The sequence below is a fragment of the Pholis gunnellus genome, assembly GCF_910591455.1.
Source record: "Pholis gunnellus genome assembly, chromosome: 21".
In the NCBI taxonomy this organism is placed as follows: domain Eukaryota; kingdom Metazoa; phylum Chordata; class Actinopteri; order Perciformes; family Pholidae; genus Pholis; species Pholis gunnellus.
In genome coordinates, this window is record NC_136548.1 from 2720163 (window position 1) to 2741625 (window position 21463).

At 43.5% G+C, this 21463-nt stretch overlaps 1 protein-coding gene across 2 annotated transcripts in view; it reads left to right on the plus strand.

Annotated features, from left to right (window-relative positions):
* Positions 1-21463, plus strand: part of LOC306712820 (uncharacterized protein) — a 50609-nt gene that overhangs the window by 11692 nt on the left and 17454 nt on the right. Inside the window, exons 16-32 of one of the 2 annotated variants that reach the window (XM_079182241.1) lie at positions 100-315; positions 2372-2498; positions 2582-2783; positions 2924-3071; positions 4137-4314; positions 5996-6173; positions 12080-12206; positions 12320-12439; positions 12915-13065; positions 13154-13266; positions 13925-14075; positions 14230-14472; positions 15099-15311; positions 16470-16651; positions 16810-16993; positions 18485-18627; positions 21165-21346. In XM_079182241.1, the coding sequence (XP_079038367.1) occupies positions 100-315; positions 2372-2498; positions 2582-2783; positions 2924-3071; positions 4137-4314; positions 5996-6173; positions 12080-12206; positions 12320-12439; positions 12915-13065; positions 13154-13266; positions 13925-14075; positions 14230-14472; positions 15099-15311; positions 16470-16651; positions 16810-16993; positions 18485-18627; positions 21165-21346 (2858 nt within the window). The remainder of the gene's footprint in view (positions 1-99; positions 316-2371; positions 2499-2581; positions 2784-2923; positions 3072-4136; positions 4315-5995; positions 6174-12079; positions 12207-12319; positions 12440-12914; positions 13066-13153; positions 13267-13924; positions 14076-14229; positions 14473-15098; positions 15312-16469; positions 16652-16809; positions 16994-18484; positions 18628-21164; positions 21347-21463) is intronic. The other variant, XM_079182242.1, reaches the window with a different exon arrangement.

Genomic DNA, 21463 nt, shown 5'->3' on the forward strand with positions numbered 1-21463 from the left:
TAAAGCTAACTCCTTTTCACAACATAATTGTCGCTATTGCAATGATGACAACATACTTTTGGTAATCCTGATCTTTGACATGATTCCTGAAACTTCCAGGTGTTTCTGGAGCCTTTCTCTCGTGTCTTGGGCCAGGCCAAGACTAAACAGGTCCTGATCACTGTGGCCCAGGCAGACCCGAGGCACATGAACTGTCTGCATCGGCTGGGGATCCTCCTGGGCATCACGGAGTGGGTCAAAGACTACCAGAAAAAGCTGAAACCACCACAGAGACAAAATTGCACCACGTACACAGCACCTGTAGAGCAGGCCAAGGTCAGAATACAAGTCAGGAAAAAAAAATGAAAAACAGTACTTACATTGGTTTGAATGAGTCACAATAAGTCTCCAATTAACGTTGACTCCATGAGTAGATTAACGATTTGCCAAAACGAAGCTCGGCTGAAGTCTGGTTTGTAGGGTTATCCACTAAAGAAATGTTAGTGGACTAAGACCAAAATGAGCATTTAGTGGACTTATGGACTAATCGGAGGCAGCCCTACTGGCTTGTGTGCTCCCTTTAGCTGGTGTCTATAGTCAGCCAAAGACACCACAGTACAACAACGAGTGGAATGTTTTGGGGTTCCCACAACACAGAGTGATGCGTTAAAACAATCTTGGCATTCTTCCAGTACAACTTTCATTCATATCACACTAATAATTTAAGCTTATCGGATGAATAGTTCTGAATCAGGACCTAAGAGTATTTGGAGAAAGTTACTTGAGAAAAATCACGTGTGCCAAAGTCAATGGGCTCCTGTCATTTCCATGTGCCAGATACTCAATCAACATTTCATATCCTCTGCCTCTTTAGTGAAACAAATGAGCTGAAGGTTGTGAACATTAATAAGGCCGCCACCGCAAACATATTTCAGCCGAATCTTAAGAGCTGTTATTTAGAACTTGAATTTGTGTTCAAAATGCCTGGCAGAGTTTGCTGAGGTTGTCAAAAAGCTCCTTGGCGGCAAGGTGCCTGGGGCATATGAGATTTGCCCTGAGATGCCTCTTCAGTGTCGCATGGAGGTCGGGGACAATGCCTGTGGAGTGGCAGACCGGGGTGGTGGTTCACATTTTTAAAAGAAGGGCCAGAGTGTGTACTCCAATTATTGGAATATCACACAGCTCAGACTGCCAGAGCAAGTTTATTCTAAGGTGCCGGAAAGGAGGCTCCGATCCAGGAGGATTCTGTGCTGGTTGTGGAATAGTGGAACAGGCTCTTTGCTCTTGCAGTGCTGTTGGAGGGGTGATGGGAGTTTGCCCACCCATTCTACATAGACTTAGAGAAGGCTTATGACCTGTGTTACTGCAGGAATGTGGGGTACCGGGTTGTAGCTATGAGCCATCCCGTCCAAAGATAACCAAAGTGAGAGCTGGGTCCGTATACTCAGCTGTCTGGTTTGGGGACCTCAGAATTGTGTCTCTGCTCTTTTCAAATGATGTAGTTTAGTTAGCTCCTTCAGAACGTGACCTTCAGCACGCACTGGTGTGGCTTGCAGCTGAGTGTGAACCGGTCGGGATGAGAGTCAGGACCTCCAAGTGAGGCCATAGATCTCTGTCACTGCCCAAAGTAAGGGAGCTCAAGAATCTCGGGGTCTGGTTCACGAGTGAGGGTAAAATGTAGCGTGAGCAGGACAGCCGGTTTGGTGCAGCACCAGCAGGGATACAGGTTGTACCGGACTGTTGTAAGGCCAAGCTGACTTACCAGACCATCTTCGTTCTGCCCCTCACCTATGGTCATGAGCTTAGGGTTGTGACCGAAAGAATGAGATTGTGGATACAAGCGGACAAGATGACCTTCATTTGTTGGGTGGAGGGAGCATGGAGTAGAGCTAGGGCTACGGGCATCTGATCAGGAGGCCTCCTGGACCCCTGTCTTTGGAGGCTCTCAGTGCACATCCAACTGGTAAGAGGCCCCGGGGTAGACTCAGAACATGCTGGAGAGATGTTGTATATGGGGGACCCAGGAAGAGCTGGAAAATGTTGCTGGGGAGATGGACGTCTGGAATAGCTTGCTAAGCCTGCTGCCCCCAAGACCAGGCCGTGGATAAGCAGAAGATAATGGATGGATGGTTTCTTCGAAAGTTGCAACACTAAACCCAAATGGATTCAGTTTTAATAGGAAGATTTAATACTGAAATCAGATTCAGATTCTGTATTGGATTCAGATTGGAGACAAAGCCTAAGTGAGGAAGCACTATGCATTCCTGTCCTTAGTCAGTAATGAGGGATTTAATAGTTTCATCTGTGTACACTGTATGTTTAATGAAAAATAAAACAAAGAAACGGATATTTTAATGTTATTGGCTTCTAAAAATGTGTTTTTGGACTTCAGTCTGATTTGATAGATTCTGAGAGCAGCAGTCTGTCAGCTCTGAATATGAGTGAAGAGGAGTATCTTGAGAATAACATGATGGACAACAGCTTTGCCTCCTCCCATCTCAACCAGAGTCTACAACAAGGTGAATTTAGATTTTAGAATGAATAAGGACCGTACCAGTTTTGCTTTCGATCTATCTTTTAATTACTAAATGTTTTCTTCTAGTTAATGGTGAGCAAGACATAATAGTTGAGGAGGTAGAGGATGAAGAGGAGCTGTATGAGTTGTCTGCACTGCCTAACGGAGATACATCAGATGTCAGCAGTGAAGCTGAAGGAGGCCAGGACGAGGAGCTGTCAGAAATGTCTGATTCTGCCAGCTGCCAATCCACATCAGATCTCCAAAGAGCCATAATTGAGGACATCAGGTTTGTTGTCATACCACCATTGACCTATGACCTACGCAATGGCCACTGAAGTTTTATGATTTAGTTTTGCTAAATATGGCACCTTCAAAGAGTTGTTGATCTATACTTTCTTCTTCTGTCCCTTTTTTGTTTCCTGACAGGAAGAGCGAGTTTGGTATTGGTGTGGAATTGACCGCTGAAGGCCAGAAGTTGATGCAGGTCCATCAGGACAGGCTGGGCCGCAGCTTAGACCGCCTCTCTACGGAACTCTACAGCAAAGACACACACTTTGTCCTGGAACTCATTCAGGTGAATCCTCTAATATTTACACCCATAAAGATGACTCTAAATCTTTATGCCTCTATGACCATTGGTGGCTGTGGCTCAGTGGGTAGAGAGTGTTGTCCATTACCCAAAAGGTTAGTGGTTCAAACATCGGCTCTTACTGTCTGCATGCAAGTGTCCTTAAGCAAGACACTAACCCCAAGTTTGTACTTTACTGTACCTAATGATCCTAAAGGCTTAGGTTGGATAAATCACAAATTTGCCTCAGAGGGAATTACACTTTAAGTTTTGTTCTTAAAAGTTTGTTACTCACCCACTTTGAACTGCAAATGCATCCAACAAAGAATAAAAAAAATATAGAAAGGTCTTGATGAACTTGAGTAAATGGGGCCGGTCACTTCTTCCCAAATACATGCATCTTCACTAAAACAGGCAGTCGTCCTACTCGTATTGATGCAAACGTGAGACTGTTTAAAACAGAGGTGTTTGAAATAGTCTGGTTTTAGGAAAGATGCATGTGTTTGGAAAGTACGACTGGATAAATGAGACTTGGAATATACGGTACGACTTGAATGAGAGATACAGTTTTGCTGTTGTTAAAGGGCTCGGAAAAGTTGTGGTTCTTGTGTCAAATGATGTCTTTTCTGTGGAGAAAACATGAAAGAACCTGCGGAAGTGTATTAAATGGCTCTGTAGCCATTTTGTGTGGGCTCTGGGCCTAAAAATATGTTTTACTTACTACTGGTTAAAGAATCAAGTTTTAGGAATGTTTTCATCGTTTATATTATGATCAGGTGTGATTCAATTCAATTTAAATTCAATTTATTTTGTATTGCCCAAAATCACAAATTTGCCTCAGAGGGCTTTATAATCTGTACACATCCAACATCCTCTGTCCCAGGACCCTCACATCGGTACATGAAAACCTTTAACGGGGAGAAAAAACAAATTCAAATTCTGTAAAAGTAAAAAGACACTTGAGATTTGTATTTACTCTGAAGATGGCTCCCAGGAGTTTCATGTCTTATAGTTTATTTTGAAATATGTCTAATTCTGACCTTTTAACCTCTTTTTGTTTCCTTTTTTCAGAACGCTGATGACAACACTTACCCATCAGAGGTTGGTGTCGTTCCAGCACTGGCCTTTGTGGTGGAGAGAGACAGCATCACTGTTCTCAACAATGAGACGGGCTTCCAGGAGAAGAACATCAGGGCCATCTGTGATGTGGGTTGCAGCACCAAGGGCAAACACAAATATGGATACATAGGTAAGTGTGTACATGATGCCTTCTAGGAGATTAGAAAATCTAAGTCAAGGCTGAAGGACGTCCCGAAAACAATAGGAACGTGGGACAAATTTGGGATGAGAATTAAAAGAAAAATACCTAGCTAACGTTGCAATGGTAACGTCAGACTGTTTGATGTTCATGATAACGTTACAGCTAACTCTAGCTAACCAGTCAGCAGCTGACATTTACAGTGAGTGAGCTGACAATAACGTTTCGTTAACTATGAGTATTCAAAACAGTTCAAATCATGTTACTATTCTTAACTACTTACTTTGTTACACTCTCCTTCCAATCTGCTGCAATGAGATCTCTGTATGGCAGCTCGTCCTCTCCCCATGACACGTGCATCTTGTCCTCAACTTAGCTTAAAGATGCACCAGCTAGCAGGGTTTTAGTGGGTCCAGGTTGTGTTTCATAAAGGTTTTGAAAAAAGGATTGTGAAAAACTGTATTTGAGAGCCCTAATCTGATTTAGATTAGCTCCATATAAACCTCGCTTTCACGGTGCAATTCTGTCTGCCACCGAATACGATTTCTCGGGAAAGTGAAGGAGCCATTTAAATCACAAAGGAAGGGCGTCAGCTATTGCGCAACCAAACGGATAGCGCCTTTGTTTTCTCCAGCCCGGTCTGTCAGCGACGGGGACACTTCGTTGTGGAAAACAAAGGATTTAAAAATCTGGTTAAAGTGATTGAGCAACGCTACCAAATCCTCTCACGCACCCACTTCAGTGGGAAGATCGTTCCTCTATGAAGAGGAAAAGACTGACCGCTCACTTCATCACGCAGGAGCTGAAACTGATTTAATGAGCCATTCGCAGTTTCACTGTATCGGCCGTGTGTACTTAGACTTGCATGGATTAATCTTTGAGACAAGCATCTGCTACTGGCAGGATCAACCAGGTAGCCCTCTGTGAGAGCCACACAGAAGCAGCAGAGTGGAGCTAGACAGGCCCAACAGCAACATCCCCGTCACCACACAAAGGTCCACCCTCTCCCCAGACAATGGAGATATTCTCATCTTTTGACCTGACAGCAAGTGAACATAGACCCAAGCAGTAGAGTGAAGCTAGACAGGCCAACTAGCAACATCCCATATCCCGTATCAACATACCTCATGTTGCACTTAAACTTAACAGAATTGAGTATTCTTGAATGTTTTATTTTTATTTATTTATTTCATTTTGTTTCAAATTAGACATCTTCAATATTTGTGTCTTCATGTAAGACTATAGCCCAAAGTTCTTTTCTTTAAGTGTTCTTGAAGTTCTTTAATTAATGAATGGAAAGCAAAGTTATATTTGACTCCTCCCCTTTTCTTTGCTGATCCGAACCGAACCGTGAGGTTTGCGATCCGTTGCACCCCTAATTTCAATAGAATATATTATTATAAAAGGAAAATATGCCACCTTTTATGAGGACTGGACAAAGATATTCAACTTTTATATCGGACTCATGAGTCCATATAAAGCTGGACTCATGAGTGCAGTAGGTATTTGCTCTCTGCCGCTCAGGTTCTGGAGGTTCCACACCGCTCATACCTCTCTCTGGCTGAATACGGTTCAATATCCGAGTCAGCCAAAACCCTCTAACAATCCTGGTCCATACCATGAAAAAGGCACATTTTCCAATTGATCATCCTGATTGCTCTACTCATCATAGGTCAAAAGGGCATCGGCTTCAAATCTGTGTTTAAAGTGACAGACTGTCCTGAGATCCACTCCAATGGCTTCCACTTGCGTTTCGACAAGACCTGCGGCCCCATGGGATACATCCTCCCCCACTGGAACCAAGATGAGAGGCCTCTGGACACACAGCTGAAGGAAATACATCAGCACAGGTTGGGTGATAAAGAAACAGTAGTATTAGACATTTTGATTGGTCATAGTAGGACAAGCTTGTGTTTCTAATAAATGATTGATGACTCTGTTGTATGGACCGAATCACAATGTTTGTTAAAATCACTTCTGGGTAAAAACAACAACATGCGCTCACACATCCAATAAAACGTCACTGTGCAAGTGGTGATGAGGAACAGCAGACACTCTCAGCTGAAGGGACTCGTCTAAAGTGCATGTGTGACGCTTTCATAGCTCATTGACAACATGTTCACTAACGTTAGGTTGGTGTACTAACAGACTAAAGACAATGACAGCTGGAGTTTACCAAAAACTAGCAGTTAGTCAGACCAGCGGTGTAGATGTTGATGTTGGGTCGATGTGGTTTATCAAAGACGCCAGCAGAGCAACGCAGTACATGAAGTAAGCTCCTTGTTTAACTGATTATCTTTAAATGTTACAGCTATGCTGGAAATGACATCATCAACAGAAATGGACAAGTTAGACAATTTCACATACCTCCACAAAAAACTTTGTCCAGTTGTCTTCCCAGAAGTGATTGTTGATAGAGCGACGTCTGGGTGATTCAGTCTCTTCACGTGTCCCAGTAAGCTGTGACAGTGAACCAGCATGCACAACAGAAAAGATGTGTTAGAAATATTTAGCAGATGTTATATTACATAAACGTTTGAAAGCGTATCTCTTCCATCACAGCAAAATGAATGCATTCTATTGGAGCGTTTATCTTTCCAGTGTCTGATGGAATACAGAATTAAATACATTTGTCATAAACAAGAGTGACATCACCTTATAAAGCTGATGTGTAATTCGGTAAGGAGTTGCCTAATTAGCAGACATGAAGCAGCATTCATTATTTGTCATGTTTCTGTAGTGACTGTAAGTTTTAGGTCTGTTTTGGTCTCGACTCGCCACCAAGTTCTGATCTGTTTAGCTGCTAAATGCTCCGCTATGTTCACAAGCTAGTCGCTAACTCTGTCTCAGGTCACTTGGTGCTGTGCAGGTAGAGTACAGTGGGTTTGAAGCTTTCTGGCTGTAAACTGGTTGTTGAGAGTGAGAGTGAATCCAAACGGTGTTGAGCTGTGGGCAGAGATGGGCAGTATTTCTATTACTTGTCATTGAAATACGTATTTCAATTACTTTTGAGTATTTTGTAATTTGTATTTGATAGGGCCGATTAAAAATCTAACGTAATTTGTAACAAAATACTTTAGAGTGGAGTAATTTTGTATTCAAAATACTCAAAATACTTTCTCCCGAATCAAAAAACAGTTCACGAGTTCAGTCTTCAGATCTTCAAGTTCAACGGTGTTGAAGGCATAATGATATGAAATGTTCTTATTGTAGAACATATGATGTGTCTTTTTCCTGCTCGCTCGCGAGTAGTTTTTCTTTTTGACAGTAAGTGGGCGGACCCAGTCTCCCTTGTATCTCTACATATAATTGGTTACAAACCTCGTCTTTGGATAAACCGGATATCACTCTGACTTTTCAGATTTTCAGATTGCACTACAGGTCAGGGGCAAATAATGTACATTTTACTGCACGGATACTTTTACTTTCTGCACATAAAGTACATTTTGCTGATAATAACATACTTGACTAAGGTTTCGATTGCAGGTATTTTAATCATAGTGGATTATTGTTTCATGAGTATGTTATTAGTACGTTTACTGCAGTGAGGATCTGAATACTTTTTCATCCACTAATTACTTGTTAGTGATTTAAGTTGGGTAAACAGTTAATATACAAATAGTGGTCCCTAATCTCGGCTCCAGATCCTTGAGCGGGTCCAAATTGTTGCTCATATTATATCTCTTAACTTCTGTAAACATAACAGTATGATTAAATATGATCATCATGTTTTAATCAATTAAGATCAAAAAGTGTCTTTGAGCTGTTTGTCACAAGAGGTTTGACTATCAAACACACAGTCTGTAATAGAATGATGGAGTGAATTTAAACCAATCTGAGCAACTTGACGTTAACACATTTTGTATTTAATAACGCTATTAAATTGAATTGAAAACGACCTCTATCAGACCTAGCATCTGCGTCAGAGTGATATCCGGTTTATCCAAAGACGAGGATTTTAACCAATTATATGTAGAGATACAAGTGAGACTGGGTCCGCCCACTTACTGTCAAAAAGAAAAACTAATCGCGAGCGAGCAGGAAAAAGACTCACGAGCAAGCAGATTAAAGTTTCGCGAGCGAGCAGGTTTAAACTTCGCGAGCAGGTTTAAACTTCGCGAGCGACTTTTGCTCGCGCGAGACGGACTTTTGCTCGCGGAGTGATATAAAAGTGCTCGTCAAAGCCGCTCGCGGCTGTTTGATTTTCGCGCGCGCATGGATCTCATTCGCACTCTCGGATTTTGACAGTGATTTGCCTTCATATGCGGCGTGTGGTGTTCAATGTATGGCTCGAGAAGGTCTTGTAAATAAATGATTCCGTGTCGGCAGAATCGATAGCACTCGTACAGGAAGTCATCATGATGTGATAACGGATCTTGGCGATCTCGAAGAACTCTCTCCCAAGTCAAAATGAAATAAATAAGTGAACAACAATGTGACTACATCCTGTATGGGTCACATTCTTCCCCATATATACATTTCCCCAGATATTAGTTTACATCAACGCAAATATGAATACAAAGCACATCACATGTATTTTACAGCATCCAAAATATGCTTTGCAGGTCAGATCAGAGTTGAATCACTGAATCCATGGAAATATTATAATGCATGTTTGATTCCTATATTTAAAAATGTTTGAAAATTATCATCCCACAAATATGAGTTGCTCTCAAGTGCACCTTTAAAATTTTAAAGTGATATTCAGAGATTAATTTAGGGTTGTAATTGTTTTAGCCTGAACACATTGGTCAATTGTTATTGGGGTGGATATGTATAGATATGTTAATTTATTATAATCTTCTAATAAATGAAGTATATGTACGTATGTATATGTACGTATATGTATATGTACGTATGTATATGTATGTAATATATGGGTGAAGGGGTCAGTTTGTGTTTTCTTCAGGATTTAGTTTGGTTCATTTAAAATGATCAAGATTAAATAACATTTACAATGCACCGCCAGTAAACAACATTTTCCTTTATAATGTATCAAATCTGGAGTCGGTTGTTTTAAAACAGTTATGTGAATAGCTCTGCAATGTAATAGTGTAGTTAGTTATGTTAGCAGGTTGTAATTAAGTTATTTTTAAACCTTTGTTCTAATTCTAACTGATGTAAAAAGAATGACTGAAAATACAGGTGGATGGACCATAATAAAACCAACAATAACAACTTAAAAGTTAAAAGGAATTGTATTCACAATGTAATACAGTTCAACATAACATGTAACAATATGTTAGAAAATGAACAAGTATTCAGCATTGTACATTCAGCATTATAGATGAGCATTCTACACTTTACATGTGTTTTAAAATAGTTTACACGTGTATAGTAAAGTATGCTCATCTATTTTAATGTTGAAATGTTTACATTATTGTAAATTATGCTGTGAAATGCCGAGCCGACAAGCTCCGCTCCGCCGAGTCTCCAAGTTCAGATGCAAAGTGACAATTTGAGGTCCGCTGACCTTTTATAGCGTCGTGGTGGTGTCGTTTCCATGACATTTACTGAGGCACTCATGTGTTAATTTAAGCACAGCAAATGTGTAAACCATTCGCCGTCAAGTCAAGGCTCCGCTCCGCCGTCAACTGCCGACAGGCTCGGCTCCGCTCGGCTCCGCTCCGCCCCGCCGTCAACTGCCGACAGGCTCCGCCCCGCTCCGCCCCGCGCCGCGCCGCCCCGCTCCGCTCCGCCGTCAACTGCCGACAGGCTCCGCTCCGCCGTCAACTGCCGACAGGCTCTGTCCCGCTCCGCTCCGCGCCGTCAACTGCCGACAGGCTCTGTCCCGCTCCGCTCCGCGCCGCCCCGCGCCGCCCCGCTCCGCCGTCAACTGCCGACAGGCTCCGCTCCGCCCCGCTCCGCCGTCAACTGCCAGGCTCCGCTCCGCTCCTGCCGTCAACTGCCGACAAGCTCCGCCCCGCCCCGTCCTGCTCCGCCTCGCCCTGCCCCGCTTCGGCCCGCCTTCAAGTGCAGACAGACTCGACGGGCTCCGCTCCGCCGTCTAGGGCCGACAGGCACGCGAAAAGCCGCCAAGCTCCGCCGAGCCACAAGCTCCGCCAGCACAGGCTGCACCGAGCAGACAACCTCCGCCAATGCCAACAAACTCCGCCGAATCCGACAAACTCCGCCGATGCCGACAGTCTCCTCCGATGCCGACAGGCTCCGCCAATGCCGACAAGCTCCACCGAGCCGACAGTTTCAGGAGACTGTCGGATCGGCGGTGCTGCTCCGCCGAGGCTAACGCTCGGCGGAACCTGTCGGATCGGCGGAGCCTGTCGGACGTTCGGCGGATACTGTCGGATCGGCGGTGCCGCTCCGCCGAGCCTGACTCGGCGGAACCTGTCGGATCGGTGGAGCTGCTCCGCCGAGCGACAGGCTCGGCGGAGCCATGAAGGCAAGGCTCCGGCGTCGGGGCTCAAGGCTCCGCCGTCAAGGATCTGGCTTCGCCGTCTACACGCCATGAAGGCAAGGCTCCAGCGTCAAGGCACAAGGCTTCGCCGTCAAGGCTCAGGGCTCCGCTCCGCCGTCAAGGCTCCGCTCCGCCGTCGAGTCAAGGCTCAAGGCTCCGCTCCGCGCCGTGGTGTTGACGTTTCCATGACATTTACTGACGTAGGCGCGTCCGTTGTCATGCACCCGATAGCAACAGAGACTCTGTTTTTATTTAAAAATCTAGAATCATAGAAATGCTCATCAAAGCACTGAACTTCAAGCACTCTAATAAGAAAGAGTAACTTCTCCTCCTGGGGTAGAACATGATTTATCTGACCAAATAAGTGCTTCCCATGATACCTTGTTTTTAGTGGCAGCAGATGCAGTCCTGTATGTCTGTCCATTTACAGTCAGTGAATGTGTAACATAAATGATGCTAATTGTGAAATCTTTGTGCATGGATGACTTAAGTCCCTCGAGTATAAGATCAGCTTTCTTTAAAGAACCAATGTTCACAGGGTAGGCATTGCCGACATTGTATTTTGTATTACAGTATATATCTGTATAGGAAGAGGGAGATTGGGAGCTTGTATGTCATATGTGATGAATATTTTCTTGTTGATGCAACGCCAAAGTTTATGGGCTGTTAAGTCCCATTAATAAAAATATATATATACATAATCAATCAAGTTGTTGTCTTGTAATAGCTTTGCTTAGTTACACTGACATTCTGTGACTGTTCTTCCTTTTTGTGGGGTTCACCAGAGCTTTGTGTACATTATAGCCCAAACCTGAATGCTCTGCTATACCAAATTGTGAGAAAACAGAAAATCCAGAAAAAAGTATTTCCTATATTTTAAATTCAAAATACATGTATTTTGTTACATTTTCTGGCACCAGGATTTTGTATTTTGTTGTAATACATTTATTTGGGGGTATTTTGTATCAAAATACATTTTGATGTATTTTTGCCCATCTCTGGCTGTGGGCCATTAAACCAAAACAATGAGCTGAAAAATACTAAAACGCACTCCTTCTTGTTTGGTATTGATTGGTGCTGCTTTAAAATAATAATAATAGTATATTACTAGCTGAGCTGCACACTGCCAATATGCAGAATACTAACTTTATTCAGACAGTCACACCAAGAGTCACCTTCAACTGGGCAGCTGTAATAACCAGCGACCCCCCCCCCCCCAATCAGCCCACCACCTCTTTCCATCCTCCCCTCTGAAAAGTGCTACAGGTCCACTCGGTTCAAAAACACTTAATTCAAACTGCTGATTTTCTAACTACCTCACTGCATTTGTTCTCTTTACAGCTGGACCACTAAGATCTGCCTTCCTCTGCGCTCGGAGAGCCATCAGACCAGAAACCTGTTTCATGACGTGCACCCCTCCCTGCTGCTCTTTCTGCACCGCCTGCGCTCCATCTCCATCTACAATCAGGTAGCTCTTGCACGTCTACATTTGGTATTCATGCAAACATACAAATACCTCATTCATGTAATCATAATACAATGTAATTTTCCATACCTCCACCACCGCCTGTCTCCCTGCAGAGTGAGAAGCGTCTTGTGACCATGACTCGCAAAGACCTGAGTCACAATGTGTTAGAGGTGGAGCACACAGAGGGCATCGAGCGCTGGCTCGTGGTCAAAACTACGGTGCACCCCAAGAAGGTAACATTCAAATCTCATTCTGTTGCTTCATTTTCAGCCAAATGCATCATATCTGGATTTCAGAACAAGAAGTTGACGTCTGTTCCATCCTTCCGGCGGAATAAATCAAATTCACTAAAGCTTCCCCTTCATAACTGTTCCTCGTTCTGCTCCGTAGAAGTCTTTCCCTCTCTGCTTCTTGCCAAATGTCGTGAGAACTCATTTGTTAGGCAGACCTTTTGTTCCCCCATCAAACAGAAATATATGACAAAGAATCCAGACACAGCTCATCAACACCACCAAACAGATTTAATGTGTCTATAATCCGTACGACTCTTTCTTCCTCCATTTCCCAGAGGCAGCTACCTCTTACATGCAGTCAGGTTCCAAAAGAGAAGAAATAGACATTTAACAGGCACCAATATCCATTTCTGTAAAAAGTCAGCTTGTTGTAAACTGTTGCATCTAATTTGACATTGATCTGTTTCTCCTTCAGATCAAAGGGGATGTTGAGTCCACCGAGCTTGCCCTGGCATTCCAGCTCGACGGCGACATCACAGAAAGCGACATTGTCTGCCAGCCACAGAAACAACCTGTGTTTGCTTACCTTCCCCTTCGCAGTTTTGGCTTCCGTTTCATCATCCAAGGTGAGAATGGAGTTTAGAATTATCGAACTATCCCAACATGGACCCAGTTGGTGTAATGAAGCATATTCTTCTTCTTCTTCTTCTTCAGGTGACTTCGACATCCCTTCCTCTCGTGAAGATGTTGACAGAGACAGCTCATGGAACCAGTGGCTTCGATCTGAGATAGCACAACTCTTCCTCCAGGCCATGGATGTCTTCACTGTAAGACTCTTTTGTATCAGCAGAGCCGTCTGAAACATGTTACTAAAAGATTAAAGGAAATGTTACTCTAGTGATCCCTGCTTGGAAACCGGATCATTTACCAATACAAACAGAATGCAGTATACAGGTGCTATAAAGCTTTCAACTGGCACAAAGCGAGGAAGTGGAATGTATTACTGAAAGTACAACGTATGAATAAAAAGTCGAAAACATTGTGAAGGGTGGAAATTAGCTGGGATGTAATTCCAGTGGCTGTTTTTTCAAGTGATTAAGTTATCATTGATGGAGCCCAACACAAATTCAAATGTTAAAGGGGATTATGCCGCTTTACACCACTGAAACTACTAACGGCCCTGAAACCTGGTTTCAGATATTAAGCTTTTCTCTGTAACATTGAATATTCATGACTGAATAAGCGATCAAAGTAAAAAATTTAAAGAAAAAAACACGTTTAGATAATATCTAATATCTATTACCCAAAAATAAATAAACATCAGGATTGCTTGGATATTTTTGGCCACTATTTGAGAATTTGGGGAATATGAGGAAGTCACGGTATTCTGTCTAAAACATACGACAGTAATAAGACTAATATCACTGATTAGTGCTTGGCTATTGGCTGTCTTTAGACCAGTGTCCTGTTCTCTCCTTATTCCAGGATCACCCAGAGTTCAAGGGGCTGAAGGGCCTCTGCAGGTTTCTGCCGTTTGTCCCCCTGCCTGACGAGGTGATGGACTTCTTCAAGCCTGTTGCCGGGCAGATTATTCAGATGCTCAAGGGCAAGGCGTTCCTGCCTACACTCAGCTCAGGTATTACTCACACATGCAGGTTTTTTTTAAATCACAAACGAAAACAAAATAAACAAAACAAAAATCCTTCTAGTGAGCTCAGCTTTGGTGTACCAGCAACACAGAGCATTGAATGGAACCCTGTAAATGTTCCTCTCCATGCTTCCTGTACCAGATGGTAAGGTCGTGTACAAGCTGCCTTCCCAAGTGGCCGTCTGTCAGGACGCTGTGATCCGCGACGTGATTGGCGGCGACGAGCTGGAAAGGCATCTGTCTCTGTCCTATCTCCACCCGGGTTTCAGCCCTGCCCCACCCGCCTCCCTGCTCGCCCACCTCGGAGTCAGATACCTGCGGGGATCTGACGTTACCACGGTGACCACAGCCATGGCCAAGGAGCTGGTGGAAGGCATCCTTTCAGGTGTGTGTGGCTGGGAAGGAGGAGGAGAGGGGGAATCTATGTCACTTTAAATTATGGCCGAGCACAATGTATTATTCATTACTGCTGACAGAATAATAGACGTTTTATTGTAAGCACAATAACAGAAGAGACAATCAACGCTAGAAACTTTGCATTGCGATATATCTATGATTGCGTCAGATGTGTTAGGATGTGGGGAGATTTAAATCCTTTGCTGTAAACCATCCCTTATTAAACACAGCTTATGACACCTATATATATATATATATATATATATATATATATATATATATATGAAAACAAAGTATGGCCGCGTTAAACTATTTGTTAATAATGCACCGCTGTAATTGGCTTCATTAGTGACCTAGTTGGTATAGCTGGGTCTGATTAAAGCATCATGGTGGGATACCTCCTCTTGGTTTTACTTATTGTTCAAATGAATTATGAAAGTAAGATAGATCGTCATCAGTCATTCTTTAAATAAAGGTTGAAATGAACATGCTGGTATTGGTGTACTCATTGCTCGTTGGGTACACGTGCCTATGTAAGCCGTGTGTAATCTGAAAACGTAACTCATTTCTATGTCATTTCAATTTCATTTTTGACACCAACCCACTGTCTTCTAGATGACGGCCTGCGTCGGCTGGCCAAGCTGCTGGTTTGCAACTTCCGAGCTCTGGAGCACGGCTACGGAGAGGCGGACTCCATCTTGCAAACCCTCCGGGATCTACCCATAATCCCCCTGGCTGACGGGCGTGTCGTGGCACTAAACGGGGAAGGAGTGTTCTTTCCAATGGAGGAAACCAAGACCAAAAAAAAGAAAGCTCAAGCTCAGAAAGGTCATTTCACTTCAATGTATACTCTACTACGATTAGAATGACGATGGAAGTTGGAATCTTTGACTGAATCTTGGTGTTTTCATTGCAAACTGAGTCTTTGTTTGAGCGTCTCCAACTGACGAGGGCAAGTAATTGCCTCCCAAATAATGATTATTATTATTTCATGTTTCTGAATTGATCAAGATGTATATTTCTTCATGACATGATGGTAATTCTGCTGTCTGGTTCCCAGTACTTCTTTTTTCTTCATGACATCTGTCTGCCTAAGGTAAAGGGGACGGTGTGAGTACACTTGTAAATACTTTACATTTGAAGGCTTTTCTTTGCCTATCTTGGGACATATGTTTTCTCATCAAATGAATTGCTGAGATCTCCGAACACTGCAGGACGGTATGGAGGACACAGATAATAGTGGCAGTGCAGCAATGAGCAGAGTCAGTTCTGCAGGTTTTCAGGATCTTTAATTAAACAAACCTCAAGAACCACAAAGCAACAGAAAACATTGCTCAGTCCAGAGCTCTATCACAAAACTACACAAACTAAACTATTTCAGGCGGGCCGCTAGCCGACTTACCGGTCTTAATTCTCTCCCCCCTGGAGATCGTAGGGAGGGACGACCCTACTCCTCCTCCAAACAGCTTGTCTGCTTCACATTTCTTCATCTCCCTGACAAGGAGATGAGCTCCAGGTGTGTCTTTCCCCACACCTGATCCCAATGCTCTCCTGAGGGAGTGGGTGGAGCCAATTACCCCGGACCTCAGCTCCTTACAATATTTATTCCAAAGAATCTGCTAAGAAGAAATACAAAAATGCATGAAATTCAGAATGAATTGTACATTTCCCACATTCAGGTCAAAATGGGACTAGACATCAGTACTAAAAATGTTTTCAACAAAATAGTAAAACAGCCTTCTGCTTCTCTTAACTCGTGCCTGTAAAGGGGATAGAAGTTATGAACTGAAACAATATTTCGTATCACAAGGCTTGGAAACTCATTGCAACTAAAATATTCACCCAAATATATGAATGTCAATTGGGTTATATACGATCCCATACTATTCAGTACAACTGCACTGTAACAAAGATTGGCATTAGAAAGTTCAAATTGTCACTCTGGCAGGGAAGTGATAGTATTTCTCTTTCATTGTCTTTTCCTAGGCCCTCTGTCTGCATTGTACCAGGATGTAAATGTAGTTGAGCCCGCTCTGCTGAGCTGTGTGGAGCCTCTGGAAAGTCAACAGGTTCGGGAGCTGCTGAGGAGACTGGGAGTTCATGAACTGGAGCCTCAAGAGCTGCTGGAGCAGCACATCTACCCGTCAATACAGAACAACAGATGGAAGGTACCAAACTGGATCTATGGTCACAAATATGATTTAATGCTCATTTTACAAAAATGCTTTGTAAAAGTATTGGTCATCATATTTGGCATAAATATCTTTCTCTCTCTCTCTCGTCTCCCCCATTTCCTTCCTATCCCCCTCCCTGACTCCACCACCAGTTAAAGCCTGAGGCAGTGGTGGTGAGTTACTTGGTTTTCATCAAGCTGCATTCCTCCTCCAGCCAGGAGTCCTCCAACACTGCAGTACCCGTCCTCACCAGTAAAGGTCTACTGTGCCCGGCTAATGAAAGGGTGCACTTCTCTGAAGAGTACAGCAACATCAACCTGCCGGAGAAGCTACCTGGTAAGTAGAAACCCACAGTTCTTACTGACGGACATGCACTGTGTTTGTAAAAAGGTTGAGGCAACTGAACATGAACCTCGTGCTCCTCCAGCTATCGTTCTGTGTCCATGTTGACCCCATGAAGCTAGAGAAAATATCCAAAACAATCACCAGCTCTCCCTTCTCTTCTGGGGAAGTGTGTGTGTGTGTGTGTGTGTGTGTGTGTGTGTGTGTGTGTGTGTGTGTGTGTGTGTGTGTGTGTGTGTGTGTGTGTGTGTGTGTGTGTGTGTGTGTGTGTGTGTGTGTGTGTGTGTGTCCATTTAAACACAACTGGGAGCACTTTCAGCCTGTCATATTGCTAAATGATTGAGCAGACTTGCCATTGTGCTCTAGCAGCAGTGTAATTATCCTGATGTTATTGTTCTCCTGGTGAAGATCTGAAGCCACTAACACAGCTGTGCATTGCACAGGTAAAGCACAACACATACAATGACATCAATCCATTTTGAAAAGTGATGACAGTCCTCATTACACAAATAGTCACCTTCACAAATTTCTGTTATTGATTTTAAACTTTTCCTTTTTTTTTTTACCAAAATGAAAAAATAAACAAACTGTAAAACATGCCATAAATAGCCCTTACATATACACAACTCTCTTCCGTTTTATATATAAGAATAAGAAAATGATGTTTGAATAGTCTTTCTTAAAAACGTTTTAACTATTATCTATTTTTACGCATTTTGTCCATGACACCGTGTCCTGACAAGCACTGCACAGCACGCCGTTTTGAGCTGGGCTTTTGTCGGACGCCCTGTTTCTATTTATTCCTAAAGATATTAAGCACTACTCCCCCCATCTTTAAATGAGTCCGTCTCCAGCCTCAGCGTCATGATGGAACACAACCCTCGGGTTAGGACACGGTGCCTTTCTCTCCAAGGCCGAGTTCGCTGACATCATTACGGTTGTTGTTGTTAAATTATTCCTCGCTTGTTCATACATTACGTTGCATCTCATTTTCAATCAATGAAAGCGACCTTCGTGACTCCATCATGCACTAAATGCAGTGTATTCAGTGCATTCAGTGCACGCGAGGAAGCCAGGGTAGTGCTGCTTTTTGTCATAATCCAATATTCACTTCCGTATTTTAATATCTTTTTAATATTCTAATAAATATATATTTGAATTGAGAATACTCGTTGACAGCCCTACTGTATATGCTTGAACACACCTAATGCTCCACTTAAAACTTCATATTTAGTCTATATTATATAGACTAATATATATATATTATATTACGTCTATAACATATAGTGTATGACCGCTGATCTAGGATTTTACCGCAGATTAAACTAATTACACTAATCATTAACTGATATCAAAAAGCCCACATTGCACTGTAATCATCTCTGTTCTATCTCCATCTCCTCAGCCATGTTGATGTGTCTGATACAATATTTCTTTATTGGTCCTCCTGTAAACACTTATCCTGTCTACGTCTTCTACCACCAGGCTGTGATTGGGTCTTGCTAAGTCCCTGCTATGTGCAGACAGATGGCGATGTAGCAGGATGGAGAGCGCTGTTCAGCAGCCTGGGAGTCAGAGACGGTCTCATCATCCGCAAAGAGAGACAAACACTCACCGCTCAAGAACTGGTGAGGAGGACGTCCCTGAACTGTTACCTCAGCTATTTAGGAATCACACTCCACTCATGCTGTAAAAAAAGCAGATAAGATATTCTTGATTGTCCCACAGGAAAATGTGTCTTGGGCTCCAAGCCGCTGCATCACACACCTGCACGCATAGAACATAGATCATACATACACTGCTCAAAAAAATTAAAGGAACAATCCTTTATCAGGGTTTGGCATGGATTCAATTGCACTTCTCTGATAATGATCTGGTCAGGTAAGTAGCAGAGGGGGTTGTTAATCAGTTTCAGCGGCATTGGTGTTGATGGCATTAACAACAGGTGCACTAGAGGGGCAACAATGAGACGACCCCCAAAACAGGACTGGTTTTGCATGTGGAGGCCAATTCAAGTTTCTCCCTCTTGATCTCTTTGACTGGTTTTCCACTAGTGTTGGCTTTAGCTAGAGTCATTATCACTACTGGGAGCATGAGGCGATTTCTTAACCCTCCAGAAGTTGCACAGACTGTCCAACTCCTCCAGTATGACATGTCCACGCGTGCTGTTGCAAGGAGATTTGATGTGTCTCCCAGCACAATCTCCAGAACATGGAGGACATTCCAGGAGACAGGCAGTTACTCTAGGAGAGCTGGACAGGGCCGTAGAAGGTCCTCAACCCATCAGCAGGACCGATATCTGCTGCTTTGTGCAAGGAGGAACAGGTTGAGCACTGCCCGAGCCCTACAGAATGACCTCCAGCAGGCCACTGGTGTGATGTCTCTGCCCAAACAATCAGAAACAGACTTCATGAGGGTGGCCTCAGGGTGCGACGTCCTTCAGTGTGCCCTGTGCTCACTGCCCCGCACCGTGGAGCTCGATTGGCATTTGCTATAGAACACCGGAATTGGCATGTCCACCACTGGCGATCTGTGCTCTTCACAGATGAGAGCAGGTTCACCCTGAGCACCTGTGATAGACGTGAAAGGGTCTGGAGAAGCCAAGGAGAACGCTATGCTGCCTGCAATATTGTTCAGCATGACCGGTTTGGTGGTGGGTCAGTGATGGTCTGGGGAGGCATATCCATGGAGGGACGCACAGACCTCTACAGGCTAGAGGACGGCAGTCTGACTGCCATTAGGTATCGGGATGAGATCCTTGAACCCATGGTCAGACCCTACGCTGGTGCAGTAAGTCCTGGGTTCCTCCTGATGCACGACAATGCCCGGCCTCAAGTGGCAAGAGTATGCAGGCAGTACCTGGAGGATGATGGGATTAATACAATTGAATGTTCCTCACGAATACCTGACTTAAACCCGACAGAACACCTCTGGGACATTATGTTTCGGTCCATCAGACGCCGCCAGGTTGCTCCTCAGACTTTACAGGAGCTCACTGATGCCCTTAGACAGATCTGGGAGGACATCCCACAAGACACCATCCGTCGTCTCATTAGGAGCATGCTGCGATGTTGTCAAGCATGCTTACAAGCATGTGGGGGCAACACAAGATATTGAGAAGCATTTTGAGTTACAGAAATTGAATTTTGGCAAAATGGACTAGCCTGCCACATCATGTTTTCACTTTGATTTTCGGGGTGTCTATGCAATTAAGCCCTCTGTAGGCTGAAACATTTATTTCCATCAATAGATGTGGCATCCTTTTGTTCCTAAGACATTAAACTGTCCATATCAGTATAGATATCCAACATCATTTTGCTTCACATTGAGATCTGATGTGTTTTCAAAGTGTTCCTTTAATTTTTTCGAGCAGTGTACATGCATAAACATGCTTGAGTACACATGTCAACAATAGTTAAGAATTATTAAATACCAATACCAGGTGTGATCAACACAGATGATAAGTATTCAAGTCACAATATATTATTCCCAATAAAATATGTAATACTACTTTTTTCTATTTCATAATTTGATGGAGGATGAAATGAATGTACTTTTGTACTGATTCAGCCTGCAGATTGGCATTCTGAACCGTCTGGGAATTCTGGGTTCAGAATATGTGTTTTCAACTTATGTGCTCCCTGAGCACAGATTTTTCATACAAGGGCTGCAATTAACAAAAAGACCAGAGCGAGGTCGTGAGAGCCCCACCAGTGAGCCCTCGTGATGAAGGGCTGTGGATGTGTTGTGCAAGGACACAATATTTACTGGTTGCATGGACACTGGAGGCCGAACACAATCTTCCTGAAGCATGTTGCATTAAAAACTAACTGACACTCATGATGAGGAACATGAGTGATTAAAGGATGAAGATAGCAACCATTGTGAGTCACACTAGGACTAGAGAGACAATAGCTGCTTTGAGGATCAGCAGAAAAAGCAGGTGACCTGATGCCTGTTTTAGCCTGGGCTTCAGCAAGCAGGGCCAGTATGTTGATATGTCACTGTGTCACTGTGTCATTGTGTGACTAATGCTGCCTTCATGTTTTATGGGAAAGATTGTACTGACATTCCGGTATCAGATGCAGATACTTGAGAATGAACTGTAATACTTCATATTAATTGCAAATGAACCAAATCGACCCTCGTCCTTCTCCTCCCCCAGGCCTCCAGTCCCTGGTCAGTGGAAACTGCAATGTGCCACCAAAATCCTGGAGGGTGCTTTGTGCTAGATGACTACCCCTGTGAGGAGTTCCATGCCCTGGCCACAGCCCAGCTTCATGGACACGTCCTCCTTCAGCAGAGGACGGCTTTGCTGGAGCTTCTGACAACAAACTGGGATACAGGGTAACACACACACACACACACACACACACACACACACACACACACACAGACGGACACACCCTCACTTACATATCTCTGCTCCCATGTCATGTTCTGTCGAGTGAAGATTGTCCTATT